This window comes from Petaurus breviceps, unplaced genomic scaffold (genome assembly GCF_028583685.1).
Source record: "Petaurus breviceps papuanus isolate PSGF00001 unplaced genomic scaffold, PetGlider_PUasm1.0 90779, whole genome shotgun sequence".
Lineage (NCBI taxonomy): Eukaryota > Metazoa > Chordata > Mammalia > Diprotodontia > Petauridae > Petaurus > Petaurus breviceps.
In genome coordinates this window covers 2,896,004-2,918,177 of record NW_027187344.1, presented here as the reverse complement: position 1 = coordinate 2,918,177, position 22,174 = coordinate 2,896,004, and the positions used below count along the sequence as shown (strand labels likewise).

General features: G+C 43.9%; 1 protein-coding gene across 1 annotated transcript in view; it reads left to right on the top strand.

The window, feature by feature from the left end:
- Nucleotides 1–22,174, top strand: part of RXRA (retinoid X receptor alpha) — a 175,841-nt gene that overhangs the window by 81,549 nt on the left and 72,118 nt on the right. The window contains exon 2 of the mRNA XM_069069227.1: nt 14,806–15,071. Within this exon, the coding sequence (XP_068925328.1) occupies nt 14,806–15,071 (266 nt within the window). The remainder of the gene's footprint in view (nt 1–14,805; nt 15,072–22,174) is intronic.

Here is a 22,174-nt window from a genome sequence, read left to right as displayed (position 1 = left end):
TTTATTTGTCTGATCTGAAGGGTGACCTATACTTTGGAAATAGAGGCTTGAAAACTCTTTCCCCATGGCCAGGTAGGAAAGGAATTCATCCAGCCTCCTGGAGAAAAACTGGCCCACCCAAACCTCAGACTATGCAGAGGGTGTGGAAAGTATCACTTTTGCTTTCTGTGATATGTTACTGTCATAGTCAGCTAGGTAAGTGTTTCTTCAGCTACTAATTGGATGACCCTCTTGTCAGGTGTAGAGAGAATCCCTACACTGGGTGGAAGGTTATATAATATCTTAGGATTGTAGTATGTTTTAATCAAAAAGGTCCTTAGAGATCACCTAGAGTCTTTCTATTTTCTGGATGAGAAAATTGAGGCTCAAAAAGAGGAAATGGTGCTTGACAATGACACAGTTAGGAGGAATTGCTAATATGCTGAGTGATAGAGTCAGGATTTAGGAATATCTGGGATGGTCAGATCATTGGGCTAAATCAAACAAGATGCAATTGAACAGGAATCAATGCCAATGAGTGGTATCCGGATTCAGAAATCAGCTTCATACTTATGAGATGAATTGGGAGCGATCGCTAGTCAATAACTTGTCTGCAGAAGATCTGGGTGTTTTAGTGGCCCAGAAGCCAGTGCATTGTGGTATATAGCTGCCAAGAAGGTAGATGTCATCTTAGGCTTTGTTAGGAGAGGCCTAGTGTCTAGTGAGGCAACTAGGTAGTTCAGTGGATAAAATGCCAGACCTGGAGTCAGAGATACCTATGTTCAAATCTGATTTCAGACCCTTATTAACTTTGTGATCCTGGGCCACCTGCCTCGGTTTCCTCATCTGTAAAATGAGGATAATAATAATAACCTACCTCCCAGGGTTGTTGTGAGGATCACATGAGATAATAATTGTAAAGGGCTTAGCACAGAGCCTGACACCTAGAAAGCACTATATGCATGTTGTTTTTGTTATCTGTTCCCACTGCACTGTGCTGGGATTGAGCTATTTCTGAAGTGTTATGTTGAATTTCTGGACTGAATGCTTGGAATGAAATAGATATACTGTAGACCCTCCTGAGGAGGATGACCAGGACAGTGTAGGATCTAGAGCTCGTGTCCTTTAGAGAGGAATTGAAGGCACTGGAGGATTTTTAACCTATACAAGAGAAAATATTCAGGTGGAATGTGACAGTTATCTTCAGGTATTTGAAGGCCTGCCAAGTGGAAGGGGGAATTAGGCTTCTTCTAGTTAACCCCAGAAATTGCAAAGAGGCAAATTTAGGCTTGATATAAGGGAAAAAAACCTTCTAACCTGGTAGAGCTTTTGGAAAGTGGAATGGGCTGCCTCAGGAGATAGAGGAGGGTCTTTCTTCAGGGGATAGTGGGAGGTCTTCAGGCAAAAGCTGAATGACCCCTTGTTGAACATGTTTCATTTAATTGCTTAATTCACAAATCATCTGTGTGCCAGGTAGTGTGATAGATGCTGGAGATGCAGAGGCAAAAATGAAGCATTCCTTGCCCTCTGGGAGCTTACATTGTCATGAGGGAATAACATACTGAGATGTATGTGAAATATCTGCAGGGTAATTGTTGCACATGTGTAAATGTGTACAGGTGTGTGTTCCTAAGTGTGTGTAGGAGTGGGGTGTGCATTAAGAACTGGGAAAACCAGACATGGCCTTTTATAGGAAGTAGCCATTGTGCTGAGCCCTGAATGGAGGTGGGGATTACAACAATATTTCAGAGGATGGCCCATGTGAAAGCACAGACATGGGAGAGAGAACGTCATGTACGGGAAACACGAGTGTGCCAATTTGGCTGGAATGTCGAACTCATGGGGGAAGGGAGAGGAGTAATCAGCCTCAGAAAGCAGCTTGGAACCAGATCATGAAGGAATTTAAATTTTATCCTAGAGACAATGGGGAACTACTTTTTGTAGAGGGGATTATTGGTCAGGTATGGTTTGAACTAGGTGGTCATCGGGATCATCGTAAACAGTTCTAAAAATTCATGATTTAGAGTCAGAACACAGAATCTGATCTTGACTTTGATAATATCTATGTGGTCATGAACACATTACAAAAGAACCTCTCTGGGCCTCAGTTTCCTTATTTGTAAAATGAAAGTTTTATATGTAGTGTCTATGTAGGGTCATAGATTTAGAGCTAGAAGTGGCCTCCAAAGCTTTCTATTCTTCTCCTTCCCTCCCCTCTTGTTTTACAGATGAAGAAACTCAGGCTTAGGGAGATTTAGTGGCTTGCCTAATCAGTCACATAGGTAATAACTGACTGAACTGGGATTTGAATCCAAGTATGTCTTCCAAATCAGTGTTATCCTCCTGCTTCTATAAATCTCATGCTTTGGTTTTGTTGTGAGTAGTCCAGAAGGCCTTCTGAGAGGAGCTGGAGTATTCTTGGGACAAGCAGATGGCAAGGCCAAGTGAAAGGGCATCCTGGAATAAATATCAGTTGTGTTGGAGATAAGGCTGCAGACTATAAGCTTCTTGAGGGCAGGGCTTTTACTGTGTCTTTTGTGTACCCAAATACCCTAACCCAGTGCCTGACTCATACATAATAGGTGCTTAATAAATGTTTGTTGATTGAAAGTGGCCTGGCCCTCATATGTGAATCTCTTGAGTCCATTTCACTATGAGAATTTTAAAGAACATCTCTCTTCAGAAGCCTGTAGACAGTTAGATTCTTTGGGGACTTTCCACTCAGTCTCATTCTCAGAGTTGGTCTCTTTCCTGATTCCCCAGGCAGATTTAGGCAGTATTCTTGGCTTCCCTGCTGAGTTTCCAGTGAACCCTGCTGGGCCACAGCCCCGTACCACAATGTCCACTTCTGTCTCCTGCCAAGAGAGGGAAGCGTCCTATCCGGAAGAAGTGGGTGGATGGGTTGTGGGGGAGGGTAGAGTGGCAGTGTAAAACCAACTGGGGATACCTCAAGGATGCTCCTGTTCTACCCAACAGGATGGTTTCACTTCCTGATGATGCAGATCTGGGGATGGCAGCTTCTCACCTCTGCACCAGGTTAGATCATACCCAAACAAATGACTGAAATCATCTGGCCAAAAGTTATTCCACAGTCTTTAGGCAGTTTAGGGTACTAAAATGACCATTGGGTTGGGAGCCAGGGGACATGGCTTAGAAACCTGGTTCAGATGCTCCCTCGTTTTGTGACTTTGGGCAAGTCACTTAGCCTCAGTTTCCTCAGCTGTGACAAGGGGAGGATAATACCTTCTCTATCTATGTCAGAGGTATGTTGTGAGGAAAATGTTTTGCAAACTTTAAAATGCTACAGAAACGGATCCTTCTCCAGCCTAGAAATAAAGGAAACATAGTCTAGTTCGTATTTGAAACTCTCTACAATATAGCTTTATGACTTACTTCTTTCACTGTATCTCCTACTGTTCTCAATATAACACCCCTTATTACAATGGGACCTGTTAATGATTTCCTGTACCACATACTCTATTTTACTGGTGTGATTTTGCTCATATTCTTTTAATTCAATCCAATTCAGTGACATAGGTCACTTTGTTTCTATTCACAAGGCCACCACCCTCACCATCTTAGGTCAGTCCCTCATGTGCTAGCCTTCTCATTGGTCTCCTTACCTCCATCTTCTCCCTTTTCTAATCTGTCCATCATGAAGTTGTTAGACTGATGTTTCTAAAGCGCTCATCTCCTCAGTCACTCCCGTCCTCAGGAGGCTTCCTGTTGCCCTTGGGATAAATGTTAGACTTCTCTCTTTAGCATTTAAAGCCCTTCACAGCTTGACTTCCATCTAGCTTTCTATACAGATTTCACATTACTCTTATTTACACACTTTATGCCCTTCTCCTTGCCTTTGCTGGGGTCATGTCCCATTCCTGTAGTACTCTTCCTCCTCACCTCAGCCTCTTGGAATCTCTGGTCCCCTGCAGGGTGTATCTTAAGGTGCTGTCTTCTACAGGAGGCCTTTTTCAGAATCACATCATTGTAAATCTCTCTCTCTCTCTCTCTCTCTCTCTCTCTCTCTCTCTCTCTCTCTCTCTCTCTCTCTCTCCATTTCTTTCTTCCTCTCCCGTTCCATTTCCCCCTCTCCCTGTACCTCTCTCAGTTACCCACTCCCATCACGGGTCACTTCAAATCCCATTTCTTCCATGAAGCCTTCCTTGATTACATACTGCGGTCTTGTCTTGCTGTGAACCCCTCTCATCTGCCTTGGAGTGTTACTCAGCTGTTCTGTGTGTGTGAATCCTGTCTCTACAACAAGACTGTGGCCTTTACACAGAATGAAGATTCTTCCTTCTCTGTGTCTTGTCTCCCTTCCAGGACTTCAGCACAGCTCAAAGTGTACTTGTTGAATTGAATTGAAAGCAATGTAATGGAAAGGTTAAAACTCAGCTTCTAGTAGCTGTATGACCATGACTGACCAGGCCCTTACCCTTTCTGGGCTCAAGTTCCCATTTGTAAAATAAGGGGACTGGACTAGGTTATCTCTAAGATTCTTTCCAATTCTGAACATCTTTGATTTGAAGATTCTGTGGATTGAGACAGTCTTGCAATGGAATATTTCTATCATAGGACAGGTAAGACTAGTATGGAAAATGGTATACAGAAGGGTAATGGTGACCCATAGAAGTAGAAAGAGACTGGGGAGTGAATACAAGAGCAAGCCCTTTGTATGTTTATACTTAGCTCTTCTGGTGATTGATTGCGAATTGCTCCTGACTGGGCTAAGCTCACTTTGGGTCTAAGGCAGTTGATCCAAGAAACCAAGGTATGATGGGACCTGTACAAACCAAGTGGTTCAGTGATTATCACCCTGGCAGATGTGGTAGCCTCACCATGTCATGTAATGAAGGCACAGGAGGGGCATCCTCCTCCCCCCGCCTTCCCAACCAAGATGGGCAGATGAGCTCAGACCTGGCATTTCCTGCCCTCTCATCTTCCCCATCACCACCACCACCTTCCCCTTGAGATAAGGGGGAGGGGAGGACAGAATGGTATGGAAGAGAGTTGGTGGGGACTCCCCCTTATCAGCTTTAGACCCAGTTCAATAAAACTGCCCCCTCATTTCCTGTCATAGGGCTCAAAGGGTTAATACAGGGTGTGGTGAGACTTGAAGGAAACCACACAGCCTTTCAATGGGGGCTGAGCAAGGAGAATAGGACATTGGGGAAGTCCATGTCTGTTCTTGGCCTGTCTGCCACCAATTGGTGTAGCTCTGATTTCTCAGAGATAGCAGAGATCTGTGGAAGGACTAGGGTAAAACGACTTAGGAAACTCTCTGTTGTGTCACTGTTGGCACATTCAGATATCAGCTCTACATTGCTAGTGTTGTCTGCACTTTAATAGAGGATTCTTAGACTTGAAATTTTTTCAAGACCCGAAGGAATGATGGTCTTTAATGGTAAGAATTTCTGGTGCCAGGTCAGATAATTGGAAGAAAGACTTAGAGGACCTTGCCTGATGTTCTTGAGATAATTTGTGAAGACTTACATAATTACCCCCAGCGTGAGGTTAGCCTGTTTACCTTCAGGATCTCTGCTATATGGGCAGATGTTACTTCAGGCCTGGACCTCAAAGAAGCCATAAAACTGTGTAAGGATAGCTACTACCCTGGATAACAGAGTTAGCATCTCAAAAGATATTACATGCTAGAGAACTGGGTTGAATCTATTAATGATACTGTATGGATAAATGTAAAAGTCTTACACATGGGTTCAAAAAATCAATCACGGGGGTAGAGAAGGCATGGTTAGCTAGCAGTTTATTTGAAAAAAAATGATGAGGGTTTTAATGTCATGAAATCTTGGTAGGATTCTGCAGTGGACTATGGCAGGAGACTTGGGGTTATGATAAAGAGAGGCTTAGCTTTCAGAAATAAGAAGGAGCGGTTAGTCCTTTTGTATTCTGTCCTAATCAAGCTCCTTCTGCAACATCGTGCTTAGTTCTGGGCACCACAGTTTTAATGATATTGATAGAAGATTGGAGGGTATTCAGAGGGAGGCAGCCACCTTAGTGAAAGGTTTTAAGGCCATGTTGTATGGCTATTGGTTGTAGGAACTGGGGCATTTAGTTTGAAGAGAAGATGACTCAGGGAGAACATAATAGTCTTCACATTTTTGAAGGGCCGTCATGTAAAAGAATTAGATTTATTCTATTTGGTCCCAAAAGACAAATTCAGGTTTAGTTTCATGAAAAACTAAGAATTAGGGCTGTCCAAAAGTGGAATGCTCTGTCTCAGGTTCCCTGTGGATTCTTCCTCTTTCACTGAAAGATTTCAGGCAAACACTGGGTGACCGCTTGCTAAAGGTGCAGGGTGTCCCAAAAGTTTTAGTGTGTTCAGAAGCTTTAATGCCTTAAAACTGCACTATAACATTTGGAATACTCTGTATTCTTTTCAGGTACGGGTTGTAGATGACAGCTTGGGGTTTCTTCTAGCTCTAAATTGTGAGGGATGAGGACATGGCCAAGGGACACAGCTACAGCTTGGAGGAATTGGACACCTTAAGCAATGCAAGATCTGGCTGTGCTACTCTTACATCCAAGAAATGAAAAGTGCTATGATCTGGCTGTATCTCCCACCCCCCAGTACTTGGGGCTCACAGCAGACCCTAGATCAGAAGCAAGGAACTAAGTTTTTCTTAAGTGAGGCATTTGGGGATTGGCTAATCAAAGAGTCTTTGAGAGTTCAAAATACTATTATGATAAGTACATGTACATAGATTAGAAATATATACGTGTGCATGTATATATATATTTACCTGCATATGTACATACTATATATACGCATATGTATGTGAGTATGTATGCACATAATATATATACATACATACATACATGCACACATATATATTTATTAGAATAGCCCCTTATCACTGCATAACTACCAGAGAGGTGGGAACTGATAAACCTCCTTAAAAAACCACAGCCAGCATGCACGTGGAGGAAACACACTGAGGTTTTTCCTTTTAATTGGAGGACTTCCTTCCTCTTCCCCACCCCAGTTCCTTTCCTGGCCAGAAAGTACCTCTCTCCAGACTTGCTCTAGAATAAGCTGCCAGACTGTCGCCTTGCAGCACTACAGAACGTGTCTGTTATGGAAGTTGTGTGTAAACAGGATGAGCCTAGTGGGCGGTGGGGCCAGGGGTGTGGGAAGGGGGGGGGTGTTGGGGGATGGGGATGCCAGGGCCTGAGCTGGAGGTACCAGAGCTTGGGGAAGATCCTGTGAGGGTAGCCATGGTGATCTTCTCTGAGGAGTTTTTGGGGCTCTCTAGTTCCCACAATTGAGGAGTGCTCTTCCCCTCTCCTTTCTACCTAATGTATGTCTGACTGTGTGATGGAGCTGTCCTGACTCCTCTCCTCCAGAGTCACAACTTCCCGGGAGAGGGAGTGGGTGGGAGGGACACACAGGGCCCAGGGATTTGGGGTACAGTTGTAACTTAATTCCTTGCCCACCCTGCACTGTGGCTTGGCATGCCCTAGGAAGAATACCCCTTGACCATTCATCCAATGGTTGTATCTGCTTATTCTGGAGAGGGAGGGGGGCATGGGCTTTTCTCACAGACGTACCTTTTTTAGGGGTCTTTTGGAAGTTGGGAGATAAAGTTGTGACTGTGACCTGACTGGGTTTAGGATTGCATGTAGTAGTAGAAAGAATGCAGGACCAGGGTCTAATTCAGCCTCTGCCATTAAATCGGACAAATCACTCCCCTACTTCTGAGCCTCAGATCTGCATCTGTACAGTGAAGAGACTAGAAGATGGTCTAAGGTGCACAATTTAGAATCCTAGCTCTAGAACTAAAAGGGATCTCAGAGACCATCTCATCTAGTTCTCTCATTTTACAAAAGAGGAAACTGAGGCCCAGGGAATTTAAGTGATTCAAACCAAGGTCTTCTGACTTAAGACCCAGTGCTTTCCACTATGCCAAGAAAATTCTGTGATCTTGTGACAGTCCTGTCTTCCTCTTTCTCTTCTATCCTATTTTCTCTGTCCCCCTGCTCCCCACTGTCTCTCCCTTCTTTTAATATCTTCCTCTAGCTCCTTCCTCCCCCAGGTTTTTCCCCCAAGTTGTTTTTTTGTTGCTAGTCTGTTCATTTTTCTAAGTTTTCTGTCTTGTCACATTTCTCAGAAGCAGACTGGGTGTAGCCAAGACAGGCATTGGTTGGAGACGAGGAAGACTGGCATTAGGAAGTGGGCTCCATCTCAAACCCTAGCCCACCTTCCCCACCTTGGGATGCTAGCGTTATGGGGAGCAGGGTTAGCTTCTTCCTTCTGGACTGGCTGATGTGCTGGGCGCTTACCCCACCTTCTCCTCTCCTTCCTGCTGACTGGGGAGGGGGCTGATGAGGAACCAAACAGACAAACCCAGAAGGGAGTCTTAGTTCTGTTTTCTGCTCTGTGCCCAATCAGGACCTCTTCAATCCTGAAAATAAAGTGCAGAAAGGAGTGATTCAATTTTCCCCCCTGCTGAGGTACAGATTTACTAGTTGGCATTTTATTACTTAAAAAACCTCCTTCCTCTATGCATTTCTTCCTCCCTCAGCCCCTACAGAAAATAACACCCTCGCAAGATTCTTGGTCAGGCTGACCTGGAGCTTGCAGCTGAAAGCCCTCTTGAATGTATATTGCAGCAGCTGTTTAAAGGGCCCTTAGAAGCTGCCTTGAAGGTAATGGGGATAGGATCTGGAAGCAATGGCAGGAATGATTCTCCATCCTCTCTTCACTGTTTGGAACCTATTTATATATCTCTCCCTGAATCTCCCCCGCCCTCCATTCCCCCTGGCTCCTCTAAGTTCCCTATGGGAAGAGGAAGAGGAGGTGGAGAATGGGGGAGGAGAAGAGAGGAGGGACTTCTTCCCTTTGGAGAGCTGTTCTCAGCCAACTCCCAGAGGTGTGAGTATAGTCCCAGTTCCGTTCCCAGTGGCACAATGGAAGAGACCAAGAATGCGGATGGTGGCGGGGAATGGACCCATTCACTAAACTCAGGACATCCTCTTCTTTTCACTGATGCTTTTGTGTTAAGATCCTGGATACTGACCCATGGCTAAGCAGGCCTAGAATCACAGAGTGGAAGAACTGCAAGGATCATAGATTGTCTTCTAGACTCTCATTTTACTGAAGAGGAAATTGAGACTCAGAGGTTGAATGACTTACTCAGGGAATGGGAAGAAAAATAGGGTCCTGTCATATTCATGTTCCTAACTCCAAGTTGAGTGATCTTAACTAGGAATAGAAATTTCACTGGGTGGGTCCCCAGAGTTGTTGTTTTTGATTCTTTGTGACCTTATTTGGGGTTTTCTTGGCAGAGATAATTGGAATAGTTTGTCATTTTCCTCTCCAGTTTATTTTACAGATGAGGAAACTGAGGCAAACAGGGTTAAGTGATTTGCCCAGGGTCACACAGCTAGTAAGTGTCTGAGGCCAGATTTGAACTCAGGAAGAGGAGTCTTCCTGACTCTAGGCCCAGCACTCTATCCATGGTGCCACCGAGCTGCCCATCATCAGAGTACAGATACCTAGCCATGCCCTCAAGTCTTCTTCAATATAGCTTATACATGAATGCACACATATACACACGTGCCGCTTTCCTTGCCTACGGAACATATATGTGTGTGCATATATGTACAAACATGTGGTATATACACATATCATATCACATACATATACATACCTACACACACACAAAGTGCTCCTTTCTTTTACCCTGTTTGGGTCTTCTGATAACAATGTATATAAAGCTAATTTATAGGAAGAATCCGTGATTTTCTATTGCTTTTAATTGTAAAATCAGACTACAACCCTATGGAGAAAAGCCCCTTAAGTACATTGGAAAAATCGGTGAGGGAGAGGTTAAGGTTGCAGCAAGATGGTAGCCATACATACGACATATTGAGCATTGTATTGGACCAGCTGTGTACTGTTGGCGGTTATAGTACTTTATAACACATGCCTATTTCTTTCTTCTTTTAGCCTTTTGTAATTGTAATGTAAAAAAAAATAATTTTGTAATTCCATCCCTGCCTCCTTAATGTAAGGATTTCTTCTGTTCTTGGAGATTTCCTGTCTCCACACTCCCAGCTTCTAGAACTTGGTTGGCCACCTTTTTCATACAATTAATAATGAATAATAGAACTGGGTTAGAATTTTGTGCTTTCTTAGCAGGTACCTTCACCTATATCACATGAACCATAAAGTCACATAAATTCAAAGTTTTCGTGAAATTCAACTTTCATGGGCTAGTTTCCTTTTTTTTAAAACTACTTATGAGAATTCATATGAGAATTCAAAGTTTCAAATTTTTTAGAATGTGGCATACTCACATACTCGTATGAGTCTTTTGCTCATAATGACTACTCTCACTAGTTTGTGGTGATGGTTTGGGATAAAAAGTAGGAGTGAGGGGATGTAGAGAGAACATGGGAACACAGGTGATAATCAGATGACCTTGTTTTAGCCAAGATTGGAGTCAATTTTGAGCCCCTCAGAAATTGTCACAGTGCATAGTGAAGTGTCAAACCCATTTATTTGCCTCTTTCCTTCCTCATCCCTGTCCTGCTGAGCCCTACTTACTTAGCAGTGGAGAGACTGGAGTTAATGAGAAAATGACCTGAAGATGGGGTGCATGAGGAATTAAGGGAAAAGAAGAGGACTGAATGCTACATAAACCTAGCCATCAGCCTCTGGATAATAAGAGTTGTATAATGTAAATATCCTCTCTTCATGTAGATAACTAACATTTTTAGGGACCTTGTATTTTTATATGTTCACTTTCATGATAGATTTCTTTTTAAAGCATGTTTTTGATTGATATTTTGTCTCATATCATTATAGTTATGCCTGGTATCCTCCCTTTCCGCTCCAAGCGAGCCATTCCAGATAACAAATAGCATTTTTTTTAAAGAAAAAAAAAATCAGCACTACTGATAAATACATTGAAAAAGTCTGAAAAATCTATGCAATATGTAATAACTGTGGACCTCCTATATCCACAAAGGGGTGAGTCGGGGGGTATTCTCTTCAACTGAGTCTTGATTGATCTTTATAATTTTGTTTCATTTACTTTTTGGGGGGCATGTGGTTGTTTTTCCACTTAAATTGTTGTAATTGTTGTGTGTATTGTTTTTTTTTTTTTTTTGGCTCTGCTTACTTTATACTGTATCAGTTCATATAGCTCTTTTCATGCTTCTCTGTATTCATCATATACATCCTTTCTTATAACTCAGTAATATTCCATTACATTCATGTATCACAGTTTGTTTAAGTATCCTCCAGCTGATGCATCTACTTTGTTTCCAATTCTCGTTATAACCAAAAATGCTCCCGTAAATATTTTGGTGTTTATGGGAACTTTCCTCTTATTAATTGCTTTCTTTAAGCCAAGTAATGGAATCTTCAGTTCAAAGGGTATGGGCATTTTAGTCACTTTATTGCATATTTTCAAATTGCTTTCTAAAATTATTGTATTATTTCACAGCTCCATCCACAATGAGTAGTGTGCCTCTTATTCCACAATTTCCCCAACGCTGATAATCGCCATTTTTTGTCCTCTTTGTCAATTTGCAAGGTATGAGGTGAAACAGGTTTGTTTTGCTTTGTATTTCTCCTATTATTATGTTTTGGAGCATTCTTTTTTGTGGTTGTGAATATTTTGCAATTGTTCTGAAGTCGGCTGTCACTGTTGTGTTGCTATGTTTTTTTGTAGCTCAGATGTTTCTTTGATCAATTTGAATACTAAGGTATTTAGAGGTTATAGGTTTATTACTCAAATTGATTTGTTGATTATCTGCTTATGTTCAAAGTCTTTGAGTTTTCTTCTTTCTGGGATCTTTGGCAATTTCAATCATTCCCCCCTCCCCCCCGCCCATTTCCCCGTATTTACTTTTTTATTGTCCCTTCTAGTGCTAGTTTCTTTGGGTTCTGGATCTCTCACTATTTCAGTCTTCTTGCACACTGAGATGGTTCACCAGCCTAAGTTTTTGTCCCAATTGACTTTTGTGGGTCAAAACTGACCACAGGTGGATGCTATGCTTTTTCCCTCAGCCTTAGTGGAGTGCTGCACAGGGATCCCTGGCCTTCCCCCCGCCCCAATTCCCCACAGACACACAACATGGTGTCCTGACCCCTCTAGTCTCTGACTTGGCACAGGTTGTTCAGAGAGCTACCAGCTAATGCCATGGTGTTGTTTGCCCTGGCATAATCAGTTCAGAGTTTTGCCCTGCTGGTGCCAAGGGGTTGGCCTAATTTCCACAGCTTGGAGCAGGGTCTCCATGGCACTGGGAAGAGGGAGAGGAGAATGAGGTGTGGGGATAGTTTTGTTGTTAACCATGTCTAGTCCTTGAATCTGCTAATGCAACCTCACTGCTAAATAGTGTAGGAGGTGGTGAGGGGTGCAAGAATGAGCTCAAGGTCAGTAAGCATCAGTTCATAGATTTGGAGGATTTAGTTTCTGTGCATCTTAGACCATGGAGACAGCTGAAGCTGCTTAATCTTTGGTGCATAATTTTTGTTCTGGAGAAGTTGGAGAAGTTGTTCTTGTTGTTTGTCCTTCATTCTTGAAGAGGACCATGACGTCAGGAAGGTGATGCCATGACATGCAAGTGAATTGGATTCAGGTGAGGGAGGGCTGTGCAGAGTCACTGGCCTCCCTGCTTCTTCCAGAGCCAGATTAGTATCAGGACAACTGGAGATGGCCCTGGATGCAGTGGGAGGCCTTGGCCTTTTTAAGCTAAGGTCTTTCCCAGGTCTTTGTTTAACTGAACCTATGCCCATTCATTGATTAAGGCTAGGCAAGAAATGAGGCAGAGAAAGGTCTCTATTAGGAGCAAAAAAAAAAATCATGCTGGGAGGGGAAGACCCTCAGGATTTCTGGCCCAAACAGAAACAATTCCCATTTACATTTACTCTGAGCCAGTCAGGGCCCAAACAATAGCCAAATGGGACTTGGACTGGGACCTATTGTTGGCCAATCAGAATGATTTGGACTTAAGGCAAGGTCCTTGAGGAAAAAAAAAATCTAGCGTATATACCCCAAGATACCTTTCTCTGTTACTTTGTCCTGGCTTGCCCCTAATGCCTGCAAATACTTCTTTACCTCTTCTGCCTCAGAGTCCCTCTTTTACTTTAAGATGCAACTCAGGTCCCCACATCTTTTGCAGGAAGCCTAGGCCCCACTAGAGTCTCCCACTGCATCCTGGGCCATCTCCAGTCATCCTGATCTATATCTTGCATTGGACCCAGATGACTCCGTAGGAGAAAGTGAGGCTGTTGACTTTGCATAGCTCTCCTTCACTTAAATCTTGCATGTCATGGCACTGCCTCCCTGATTTCATGGTCTTTTTTCATAATGCAGGACAAACAGCAACTTCTGTGAGTAGGACTAGGAGCTGTCCCACCAGGAACCCAACTGGAACTGACCACTTAGCAACACCTCCCTCTCTCCCTCCCTATCCCCTTTCCCTTCCCTCTGGCCACATAGGGTATCCTACCCTACCTACGGACGCTCTTTCCAAAGGAATATGCGAAGTTGTGGGAAAAACAGAAAACATCTAGTCTGCCATCATGTTTCTCACATTCACGGTAGACTTCTAATCGGGATGTGGGCAGTTTGTTTACTCTCTAATATGCCTGCCTCCTGGTGAGGTTACTGCTCAAGTCACAGGGGTGGGGAAACATAATTAGTGTTTGCTAAATGCTTTGAAATCCTCCAGATGAAAGGCACTGAACAAGTGGGAGGTAATACTCCCACACCTGGGCCTCCTTCGGTACTCTGTATACCCTTCATCCCCTCTGCTCCTGCACAAACACGGCAGTCCCCTCTTGCCACTTTAGCATGACTCCCATACGCTTACTGTTTGCCCCTGCATACCACATCTGAAAACAGGACTCTCTGCACCCAGAATGCAGACTCGCTTGTACATCAAATATGTCCCACTTCAATCCAACATCTAGAAACACCCATTCTCTCCACTGGCCACAAATTCTCTCATGGCCTGTATGTTATGTTTAATATGTACTCCTCTTCCCCCTTCCCTATCACAGTTGGTTTTCTCTGGTGAAGTGTGGCATGCCATGATTTTAAAATGCACCCATACATCATGAATATCATGATATTGTGTTTTCTTGTCTGTAACCCTCCCCCCCCCCCCCAAACCCATGAAGCAGCCTTTGCTTAGACCTTAATAGAACAGAACTGTCTGTTCTTAGCTCCCAGCTGCATTTCTCTGTGTGACCTGGAATGAGACTTAGAACCTTCCTTGACCTTTAAATTTTCCTCCATGGGGAATGGAGGAAAAAAGGAATATTTGACACTGAGAGAGGGACACTGCGGTGAGGATGAACAGATTTCTTCTTAAGACCTTTGACATCTTAGAGTTAAGAGAGACTGGATGCTTCCAGATGTTAACTTTGGCCTGTCTGCATGAGGAACCCAGGCTGGCTTCTTGTACATCAGATGACAGATAACAGAGGTGAATATTATTTTTCTAGGGTGCTTGTCTAAAAACTCAAAAAAGTGTGTAAGCCTATGGAAAAGAAAGACAACAGGCTACTCCAGGGGTATGATCATTTTGTTTCAGAGGCCATGGTGTGCTTGATCAGGGTATAGTTAAGGCAAGAGTGTCCAGTGCTGTGAACTGTCCAGTGCTGGTGGGACTTTAATTGCAGGAAACTTTGGTAAGTTGCTAATACCAGCGTGGGGATCATTTGTCACAGTACAGGAGAGCCAGAGGAGATGGAGGCCCTTTTCTATTAGAAAACTTCAGAGGAAGCCTTGTAAATGAATGTCTCTTTTTTGTAACCACTGCTTTTTCCTTGTTTTTGTCTTGCAGATTTTTCCACCCAGGTCAATTCCACATCCCTGAATTCTCCCACTGGCAGAGGGTCCATGACTGCACCCTCCCTGCATCCGTCCATTGGCCCAGGCCTTGGTTCATCACTTGGCTCATCTAGCCAGCTGCACTCACCCATCAGCACCCTCAGCTCCCCCATCAATGGAATGGGCCCCCCCTTCTCTGTCATTAGCTCCCCCATGGGGCCTCACTCAATGTCTGTCCCCACAACTCCCACCCTTGGGTTTGGGACTGGCAGCCCCCAGGTGAGTAGCCAAAAGAAGGTAGTTGCTGTTGGTTGGGTTTATGGGCATTAAAACTTTATAAATGGTGAATCCAGCATTGAAAATAGTGATGCTATGGATGATGAAGATATATCATGGTCTTTTCTGTGTTCAGAGATGATGTCAGTTTACCACTGGGCTGCATTTCTAGCAATGGCTTATTGAATTGACCTTAGTTCTTACCTTGTCCATTTTTGGTTTTTTGGATCAAGATATACTGATGCCTTTATGGTCGGGGGCTAGTCTGTAACTTGGGTTAGAATTCATTTTGTGGTTGAGGTTGGAGGTCAGTATATGGCCAAGGTTAGGGATCATTCTGTGGCCAAGATGAGGGGTCAGTCCATGACTGGAGCATGGGGTTATTTAGTCCATGGCCAGGATCAGGACTTAAACTGTATCTGAGAAATGGAGGTGAGCTAATTGGCCCATTTTGGGGATCAAATCTCTGAGTTCAGTCTTGTGAGTCTCATGCTCTAACCATAGTACCTAGCCCTCTTCCATACCTCTGTTATATATGATCACACACTGCAACTGACCACAGGTTCCATTAGATGGTATTAATTACAAGGCTGTTGCCTGCATGAGATGTTTGGCCAGGATCTGTCCCAAGCAGATTCCTTGAACCTAGACCCTGACATCGAGGAGTTTACCGTCTCATGGAACTGAGAGGGAACCTTAATGACCAACAAACCCAACCCTTTCATTTTACAGATCAGGAAACTGAGATCCTGAGACATTACATGACTTGCCCAAGGTCACACAAGGCAGTAGGTATGAGAGCCAGAGTTCCAATTATTTTGACCGTCTTTCTACTGCACTGTGACTTTCACTGCCCACTTGCTCTCCTACTGTGGGTATGAACATAGAAGTCTCAGGAGCAGAAGAACGGATGGGGAGAGGATAGCTCCAGGGTGGAGGGTGAGGGTGTGGGTTCCTAGGCTCATTTCTTTGCTCAGCAATTACTAAGGAATAATGATGATTTGTAGCTCACTTCAGGGCCGATACACTAATCAGGATTTGGCAAACATCTGGCAGAGTGTTTCTTAATGGGTAGAGGGCTTAGCTTTCTGTCATCATAGGATCTCTCCCACCACCTGCCCCATTCTTCAGTGCTGCCATCAGCACTAATAGGAGATGAGTACACCCCTAAGCAGAGGATGATCTGTACAATTAGACAGAGGGTGACCCCGGAACCCTTAGGAAAAATCAGGTAATACCCAGGCTGGAGCCGGGGACTCCTGACAGGAGCTGGAAGTCCTTTCCTCCACTCTTGGCAGTGCTCTGTTGAAACTGCACCTGGGGCTGGGAGTGTGAGCAGATTCCAAAATCTGAAATATGTCCCATGGGACGCGCCCTCAGCTCCAGTACCAGATCTTCTGCCGCTGTTCATGGTGTCCCTGGGAGGCCCACCTCCTTTCTCTGCGCCTCATCAATCTCTCTGACGTGAGGGAATGGCACTAGGAGTTTTCTGAGTATTTCTTACCTCTTAGTTTCCATGATCCCATCAAATACCTTACACATCCCAATGGGAAGCTCTTCTCCAGCGAATCCCATAGGTGCCATTATTCATGGGCTTCCCAGGACAAGACTTGGACTCTTCTCCTCCAAGACTTTGCTATCGATGCCTAGAAAAATGAGTAACATAGCATTTTGAACAGGGGTTCTTCATGTGAGGTGAGGTCTGTGAGCATATATGTGTGTGTGTGTGTGTGTGTGTGTGTGTGTGTGTGTGTGTGTGTGTGAATATGTGTGTTTTAGAAATATTTTGATGTCTGCCTTTCAGGAGTGTGTCCCCAAAGTCTTAGTGCAGCTTTGAGCTTTAATAGCTTAGAATTAAGAATTAGAATAAGTAGAATTGAGGCTTCACATTCTATGCTCTCTCCTCGTGAGAGCTTTAATAACTTAAAACTGCACTAAGACTTTTGGGATATCCGGTGTAATTAGTTTCCTTTGTATTCCTATGGATTTTTATGGATTTAAAAACTTTCTGAAAGGGGGTGCCCATAGGCTTCACCACATTGCCAGAGAGGTAAAACCACTGATTTAGGTTTAGATTAAGAACACCAGAACCCTTTTAAGTTCCTTAGAGATGATCTAATCTAAGCCTCTAATCTTATAGTTATGAAGCTAAGAACAGGAGAAGTGAGTGACTTGCCCAGGGTCACACAAATAGCATAATGCCTGGTCCACATTGTTGTTCAGTTTCTTTAGCTGTTTCTGACTCTTCATGACCCCATTTGGGGTTTTCTTGGCAAGGATACTTGAGTGGTTTGCCATTTCCTCCTCCAGCTCATTTTGCAGATGAGGAAACTGAGGCAAATAGGGGTAAGTAACTTGTCCAGGGTCACACAGCTAGGAAGTGTCTGAGCTTGGATTTGAACTTGGATCTTCCTGACTCTAGGCCAGATGCTTTCTCCACTGTGCCACCTAACTGCCCCTAGGTCCTATGCTTGGTCCATAGCAGGTGATTCATAAATGTTCCTAGGATAGTGAGGATTTGAATCTTAGAATATTTGACTCCCAAATCCATATGCTTTCTATTACACCACATGACACCCATAAATAGATTGTAGGATTTGAATTAGTATAAGTCCAGCCATATACCATACTTGGCTCTGCCCCCTTCCCTCCTTCAGCCCAGTGTGAGCTTTGGCGGGGGGGATGTGGGAAACGGGGGATCCTATGGAGAGGTCAGCAGCTGTTAGGCAATATGCTGATTCATCTCCTTCTTGGTCCTCTTCCCCCCAAACCCTCCTCCTGTTCCCCAGCCTAGAAGAAAATACCCTTGCTTGGCTGGCTTTGAAGGACCAGCCCTTTATCAACAGGCTCCTCCCTGGCTGGGGTCCTTGGCTTCACAGTGAGCAGAGCCTGGGCCTGGCTCCCATTGTTTTGCTTCCAGGTGGCAGTCGGCCTTCTTTTCCTACCCTCTTTCCCTTCTTCCCTTCCGCACTGGTGCCCCTCAGCAGCGGGTGGCAGGGAGGGAGAGGTGCTGATTGGAGATTATGTCAAACCTACGGCCATCCTGGGCATGAACTCATTAAAAATAGCCATTCCTAGCCTCCTGGCTGCCCTGCCCTGCCACCTGTTCTCCACGGGCTGAGAGCTACCCACTTAGCAGAAGGGCAGATTAAGAAATGTGCCACCAGGATTTTATTTATTGGTTCCTTGGGATCTGTTGGAGTCAAGACACCTGCTGGCTCCCTCCTCTCTGATTCATTGCTTCTTTACTTTGGCCCCATGACCAGGATGGTTGTGAGAGTCATACCCTCAGGGGGCAGAAGGATGGGGGGAGTCCCTAAGAGGGCAGCTGGGTATCTGACTGAGTGAACAGACATATTTTACAGTTTACTACAATTTTATTCATGCACACACATACATATATATGTGTATATATACATGTAAGTATGCATATACATATATTATTTGTTGTATAGTTGTTTTTAGTTGTGTCTGACTCTTCATGACTCTATTTGGGGTTTTCTTGGCAAAGATTCTGGAGTGGTTTGCCATTTCCTTCTCTAATTCATTTTATAGAGGAGGAAACAGAGGCAAACAGGGTCACACAACTAGTCTAGGCTGTATTTGAACTCAGGTCTTCCTGATTCCAGGCCAGGAACTCTATTCAGTGTGCTATAAAGAATTTTTTATGGGCAAAGTGCTAGTGTTATAAAGGGAAAAATGAAATAGTTCCTGCCCTTCAGAAGCTGATAGTCTACTGACCTTTGGACATATATATATATATAAGCTTACATACATTTGATATATGGACACGCTCCTTAGTAGTTTGGCTTCCTTGGGGTGTTGTCTGATGGACATGTAGAATTTGTGCCCCTGTTACATTGAAAGCTTTACTCCAGTAGCTTTACCTTTACTCCAGTATTATTCTTTTTCTTCTTCTTTTTTTAGAGGAGGTAAGGTAGGGCAATTGGGGTTAAGTGACTTGCCCAAGGTCATACATCTAGCAAGTGTGAAGTGTCAGAGGCTGGATTTGAATTCAGGTCCTCTTGACTTCAGAGCCAGTGCTCTATTTCATTGTGTCACCTAGCTACCCCTGTATTCTTCTGTAGGCAGCAAAACAGACTTCAGGTCATATATAATGAAGAACTTTTTAAGCACAAGTATTGATCTGTAATGGAGTGGGCTGCTTTGTGTGGTAGTGAGGTACTTATCACTAGATGTATGCAAGCAGAGTACCACCCATCAGAGATGTTTTAGAGGAGGTGACTGTATGGGGTTGTATCAGATGACCTCTGACATCATTTTAAAGTCTGAGAGGGAAAGAACTCTGGAGACCTAGGCTTGACCAGTGAGTGGGCTTTGAGGAAGGTGCTTTCCTAAACCCCTAAAACACTATATAAATGTGATTATGATGATTCTCTTTCTTTTTCCAAAAAAAATCTGCCAGCCCTTGTTCTGTAATATGAGTGTGGAGGTCCGTGAATTAGCCAGGGGAGCTGGAGCCAAGGAACTGTGTCTGGTGGGCCCATGACTAGATGGGGGACAAATCTTCCTTGTACAGGGACATTCAATTTAGTCCATTAAACATTTGTTAAACTCCTATTATGTGCTAGGCACCATGCAAGTTTCTAGGGGTAGAAATACAAGGATGAAAGTCTTTGTTCTTAAAGAGCTTGAGTTTCATAGGCCATCAGTGTGGGTAGACCCCTCATTGGTTCTCCGCTCCAAGTGGTCCCACCCACTGAATAGCCCCTGGCTGTCTTCTTCTTTTCTTATAAGTTGCAGAATTGGGCACACAGAAGGACATGGGAGCAAGACCAGGATGGTCAGTCCAGCCCTGGGGGTTCTTAGACAAAACGAGATCCTTCGTACAGCAGGCTCAACCCCCTACTTTGGCCCCAGGAACCAGACAGCATTCCTTCTGCTTAGTCATACTCCCTGGGCCTGTTTTCAGACTGAATAAGGGAGACCCCTCCCTCTCAGGCTGGGCTGAGGGGGATAGGGTAGGAGATTGAGAATAGAGAGAAGTGCCTTTGTTTTTTTTGGGTCTTTTTGCCTCACTCTGTCTTCCTCATTGTATTGTAGTTTTCCCTTCAGCCTATGGCAGGTGAGTAAATGGGCCAACCTAAACACTAATCAAATCTTCTCTTTCCCTTTTCCCCCTGGATCATTACTGCCCTTTGTGAGCCAAGTCAAGTTTCAAGGTTTCTGTAGAATTTTTTCCCTTGGAAATCTGGGCTTCCCCATATGCATAGAGATGGGTGGAGTGAGGAGAGGGATTCTTGCTGAACCATCATCACAGGCCCAGAGTTGTCTAAACCTGTGAGATTCACTGACTTCTGCTGTTTTCTATGAGACCTGGTCTAGTCTCTCTTCTCATTCATTGAATTATCAAATGTCAGTAACGGGTGGGACCGTAGAAATCATTTAGTCTTGCTCCTTCATTATTTGCAGAAGGGAAAGCTGAAGAGAGAAGAAAAGAGAACATAAGAGAGAAGGGGTGTGTTCAGTCACTTAGCAAGTTCATGACAACCTATGACTGGATTTTTCAAATGTCCCTACTCCCAGTCTATTTCCTTTTCCACTACTTTCCATCATTTCTTTCTAGATTGGAGTGAGTTGATAATGGTTCAATCTACCATGATTTCACATAGTGCTTGGTCATTTACAGTTCTTATTTTGGAAACTATTACTATCCTCTGATCCCTTACCTATCCTTACTTCTCAGTTTCATGCATTTGAGTCAATTCCTTCTATATCTGGGCTATCAGATTTTATCATCCCCCTTCCCACTCAACACTTTCTCTTCTTATTTTAGGCCTTATTTATTTTATTTAAGCAGAAACTTTTAAAATAGAAATTTTCCATTTCAGGGCTTTGTAATATGGAATGTTTGTTTTTCTTAATCTAGAAACTTATTTTTTTTGATAACTGTATTTCAGTATAATTGATTTTTATTGTAATCCCATGCATTTTATTTTATACATTTAAAGACATAATTCTGAGAAGGGAACCACAGGCTTTACTAGATTGCCAAGGGTTGTCCATGACACAAAAACAGTTAAGACACCTCGGTATATTTTGTCTGTTATGATTGCCTCTCTCTCCATTGAGCATTTTTCAGTACTTTCTTTGTGCAAGATGCTGTAATGGGTTCTGAGGACACAAAAGCCCCAAAACAAGAAATCTGTGCTGCCCAAGTGAATATGATGCAATATTGTATGTCATAGATCACCTGTAGAAGAGCACAGAGAAGGTCGGGAGGGAGAAAGTTAGAGAGAGGGAAGCAGGCAGGCAAAGCTAGAGAATTAGGGATAGGGTGGAGTTGGAATCAGTCAAGGGTTTAATTACTAGCCCTGGTTATTTCAGGAAGTCACAGGGACTCCAGGCGGGGAACTGAAATCAATGCCCAGGGATATGAAAGGGGAAATTGAATCCGACTCCCCTCCCCTCCCCAGCTCTCCTACAAATCCATCTTTAGGCTGTGGTGCCGGTGGTATGGGGACCTTACCCATCCCTCTCGTGGTCTGGCACGAGTTATCTTCCTGACAGAGTCTGGGAAGATACGCAGCCTTAATGGACTTGGCCATCTGTCCCCTGTCTGAGAGCATTAGGGACATCCCTGGCAGGGAAGTAGAAAGAAAAGATGACGGAGCCTTCAAAAGGGAGGGCTCCCAGGAGAGAAGCAAGAGAAGCCATTTGTTTTGCACTTAAGGAAAGTAAAGGGGACCTTTTCTAAAGTCTTTGCTGGAGATGACAGAAGTCATCAGGGACAGAAGGCAAAATTAGTATTTAACTCCTGATGTTTAAACCCAGTGCTTGGTTGAAGAGAGACCTTCCATGGGCTCTTGTTAATAATAATAATAACAACAACAACGAAAGTGGTAGTGGTAGTAGTGATGGTAGTAGTGGTAATAGTGTAGTGGTGGTAGTAGTAGTGGAAGTGGTAGTGGTGGTGGTGGTGGTGGCGGTGCCGGTGGAGGTGTTGGTAGTGGTGGTGGTGGCAGTGGTGGTAGAGATGGTGGTGGTGGCGGTAGAGGTGGTGGTAGTGGTGGTGGTGGCAGTGGTGGTGGTGGCAGTGGTGGTAGAGGTGGTGGTGGTGGAGGTGGTGGTAGTGGTTGTGGTGG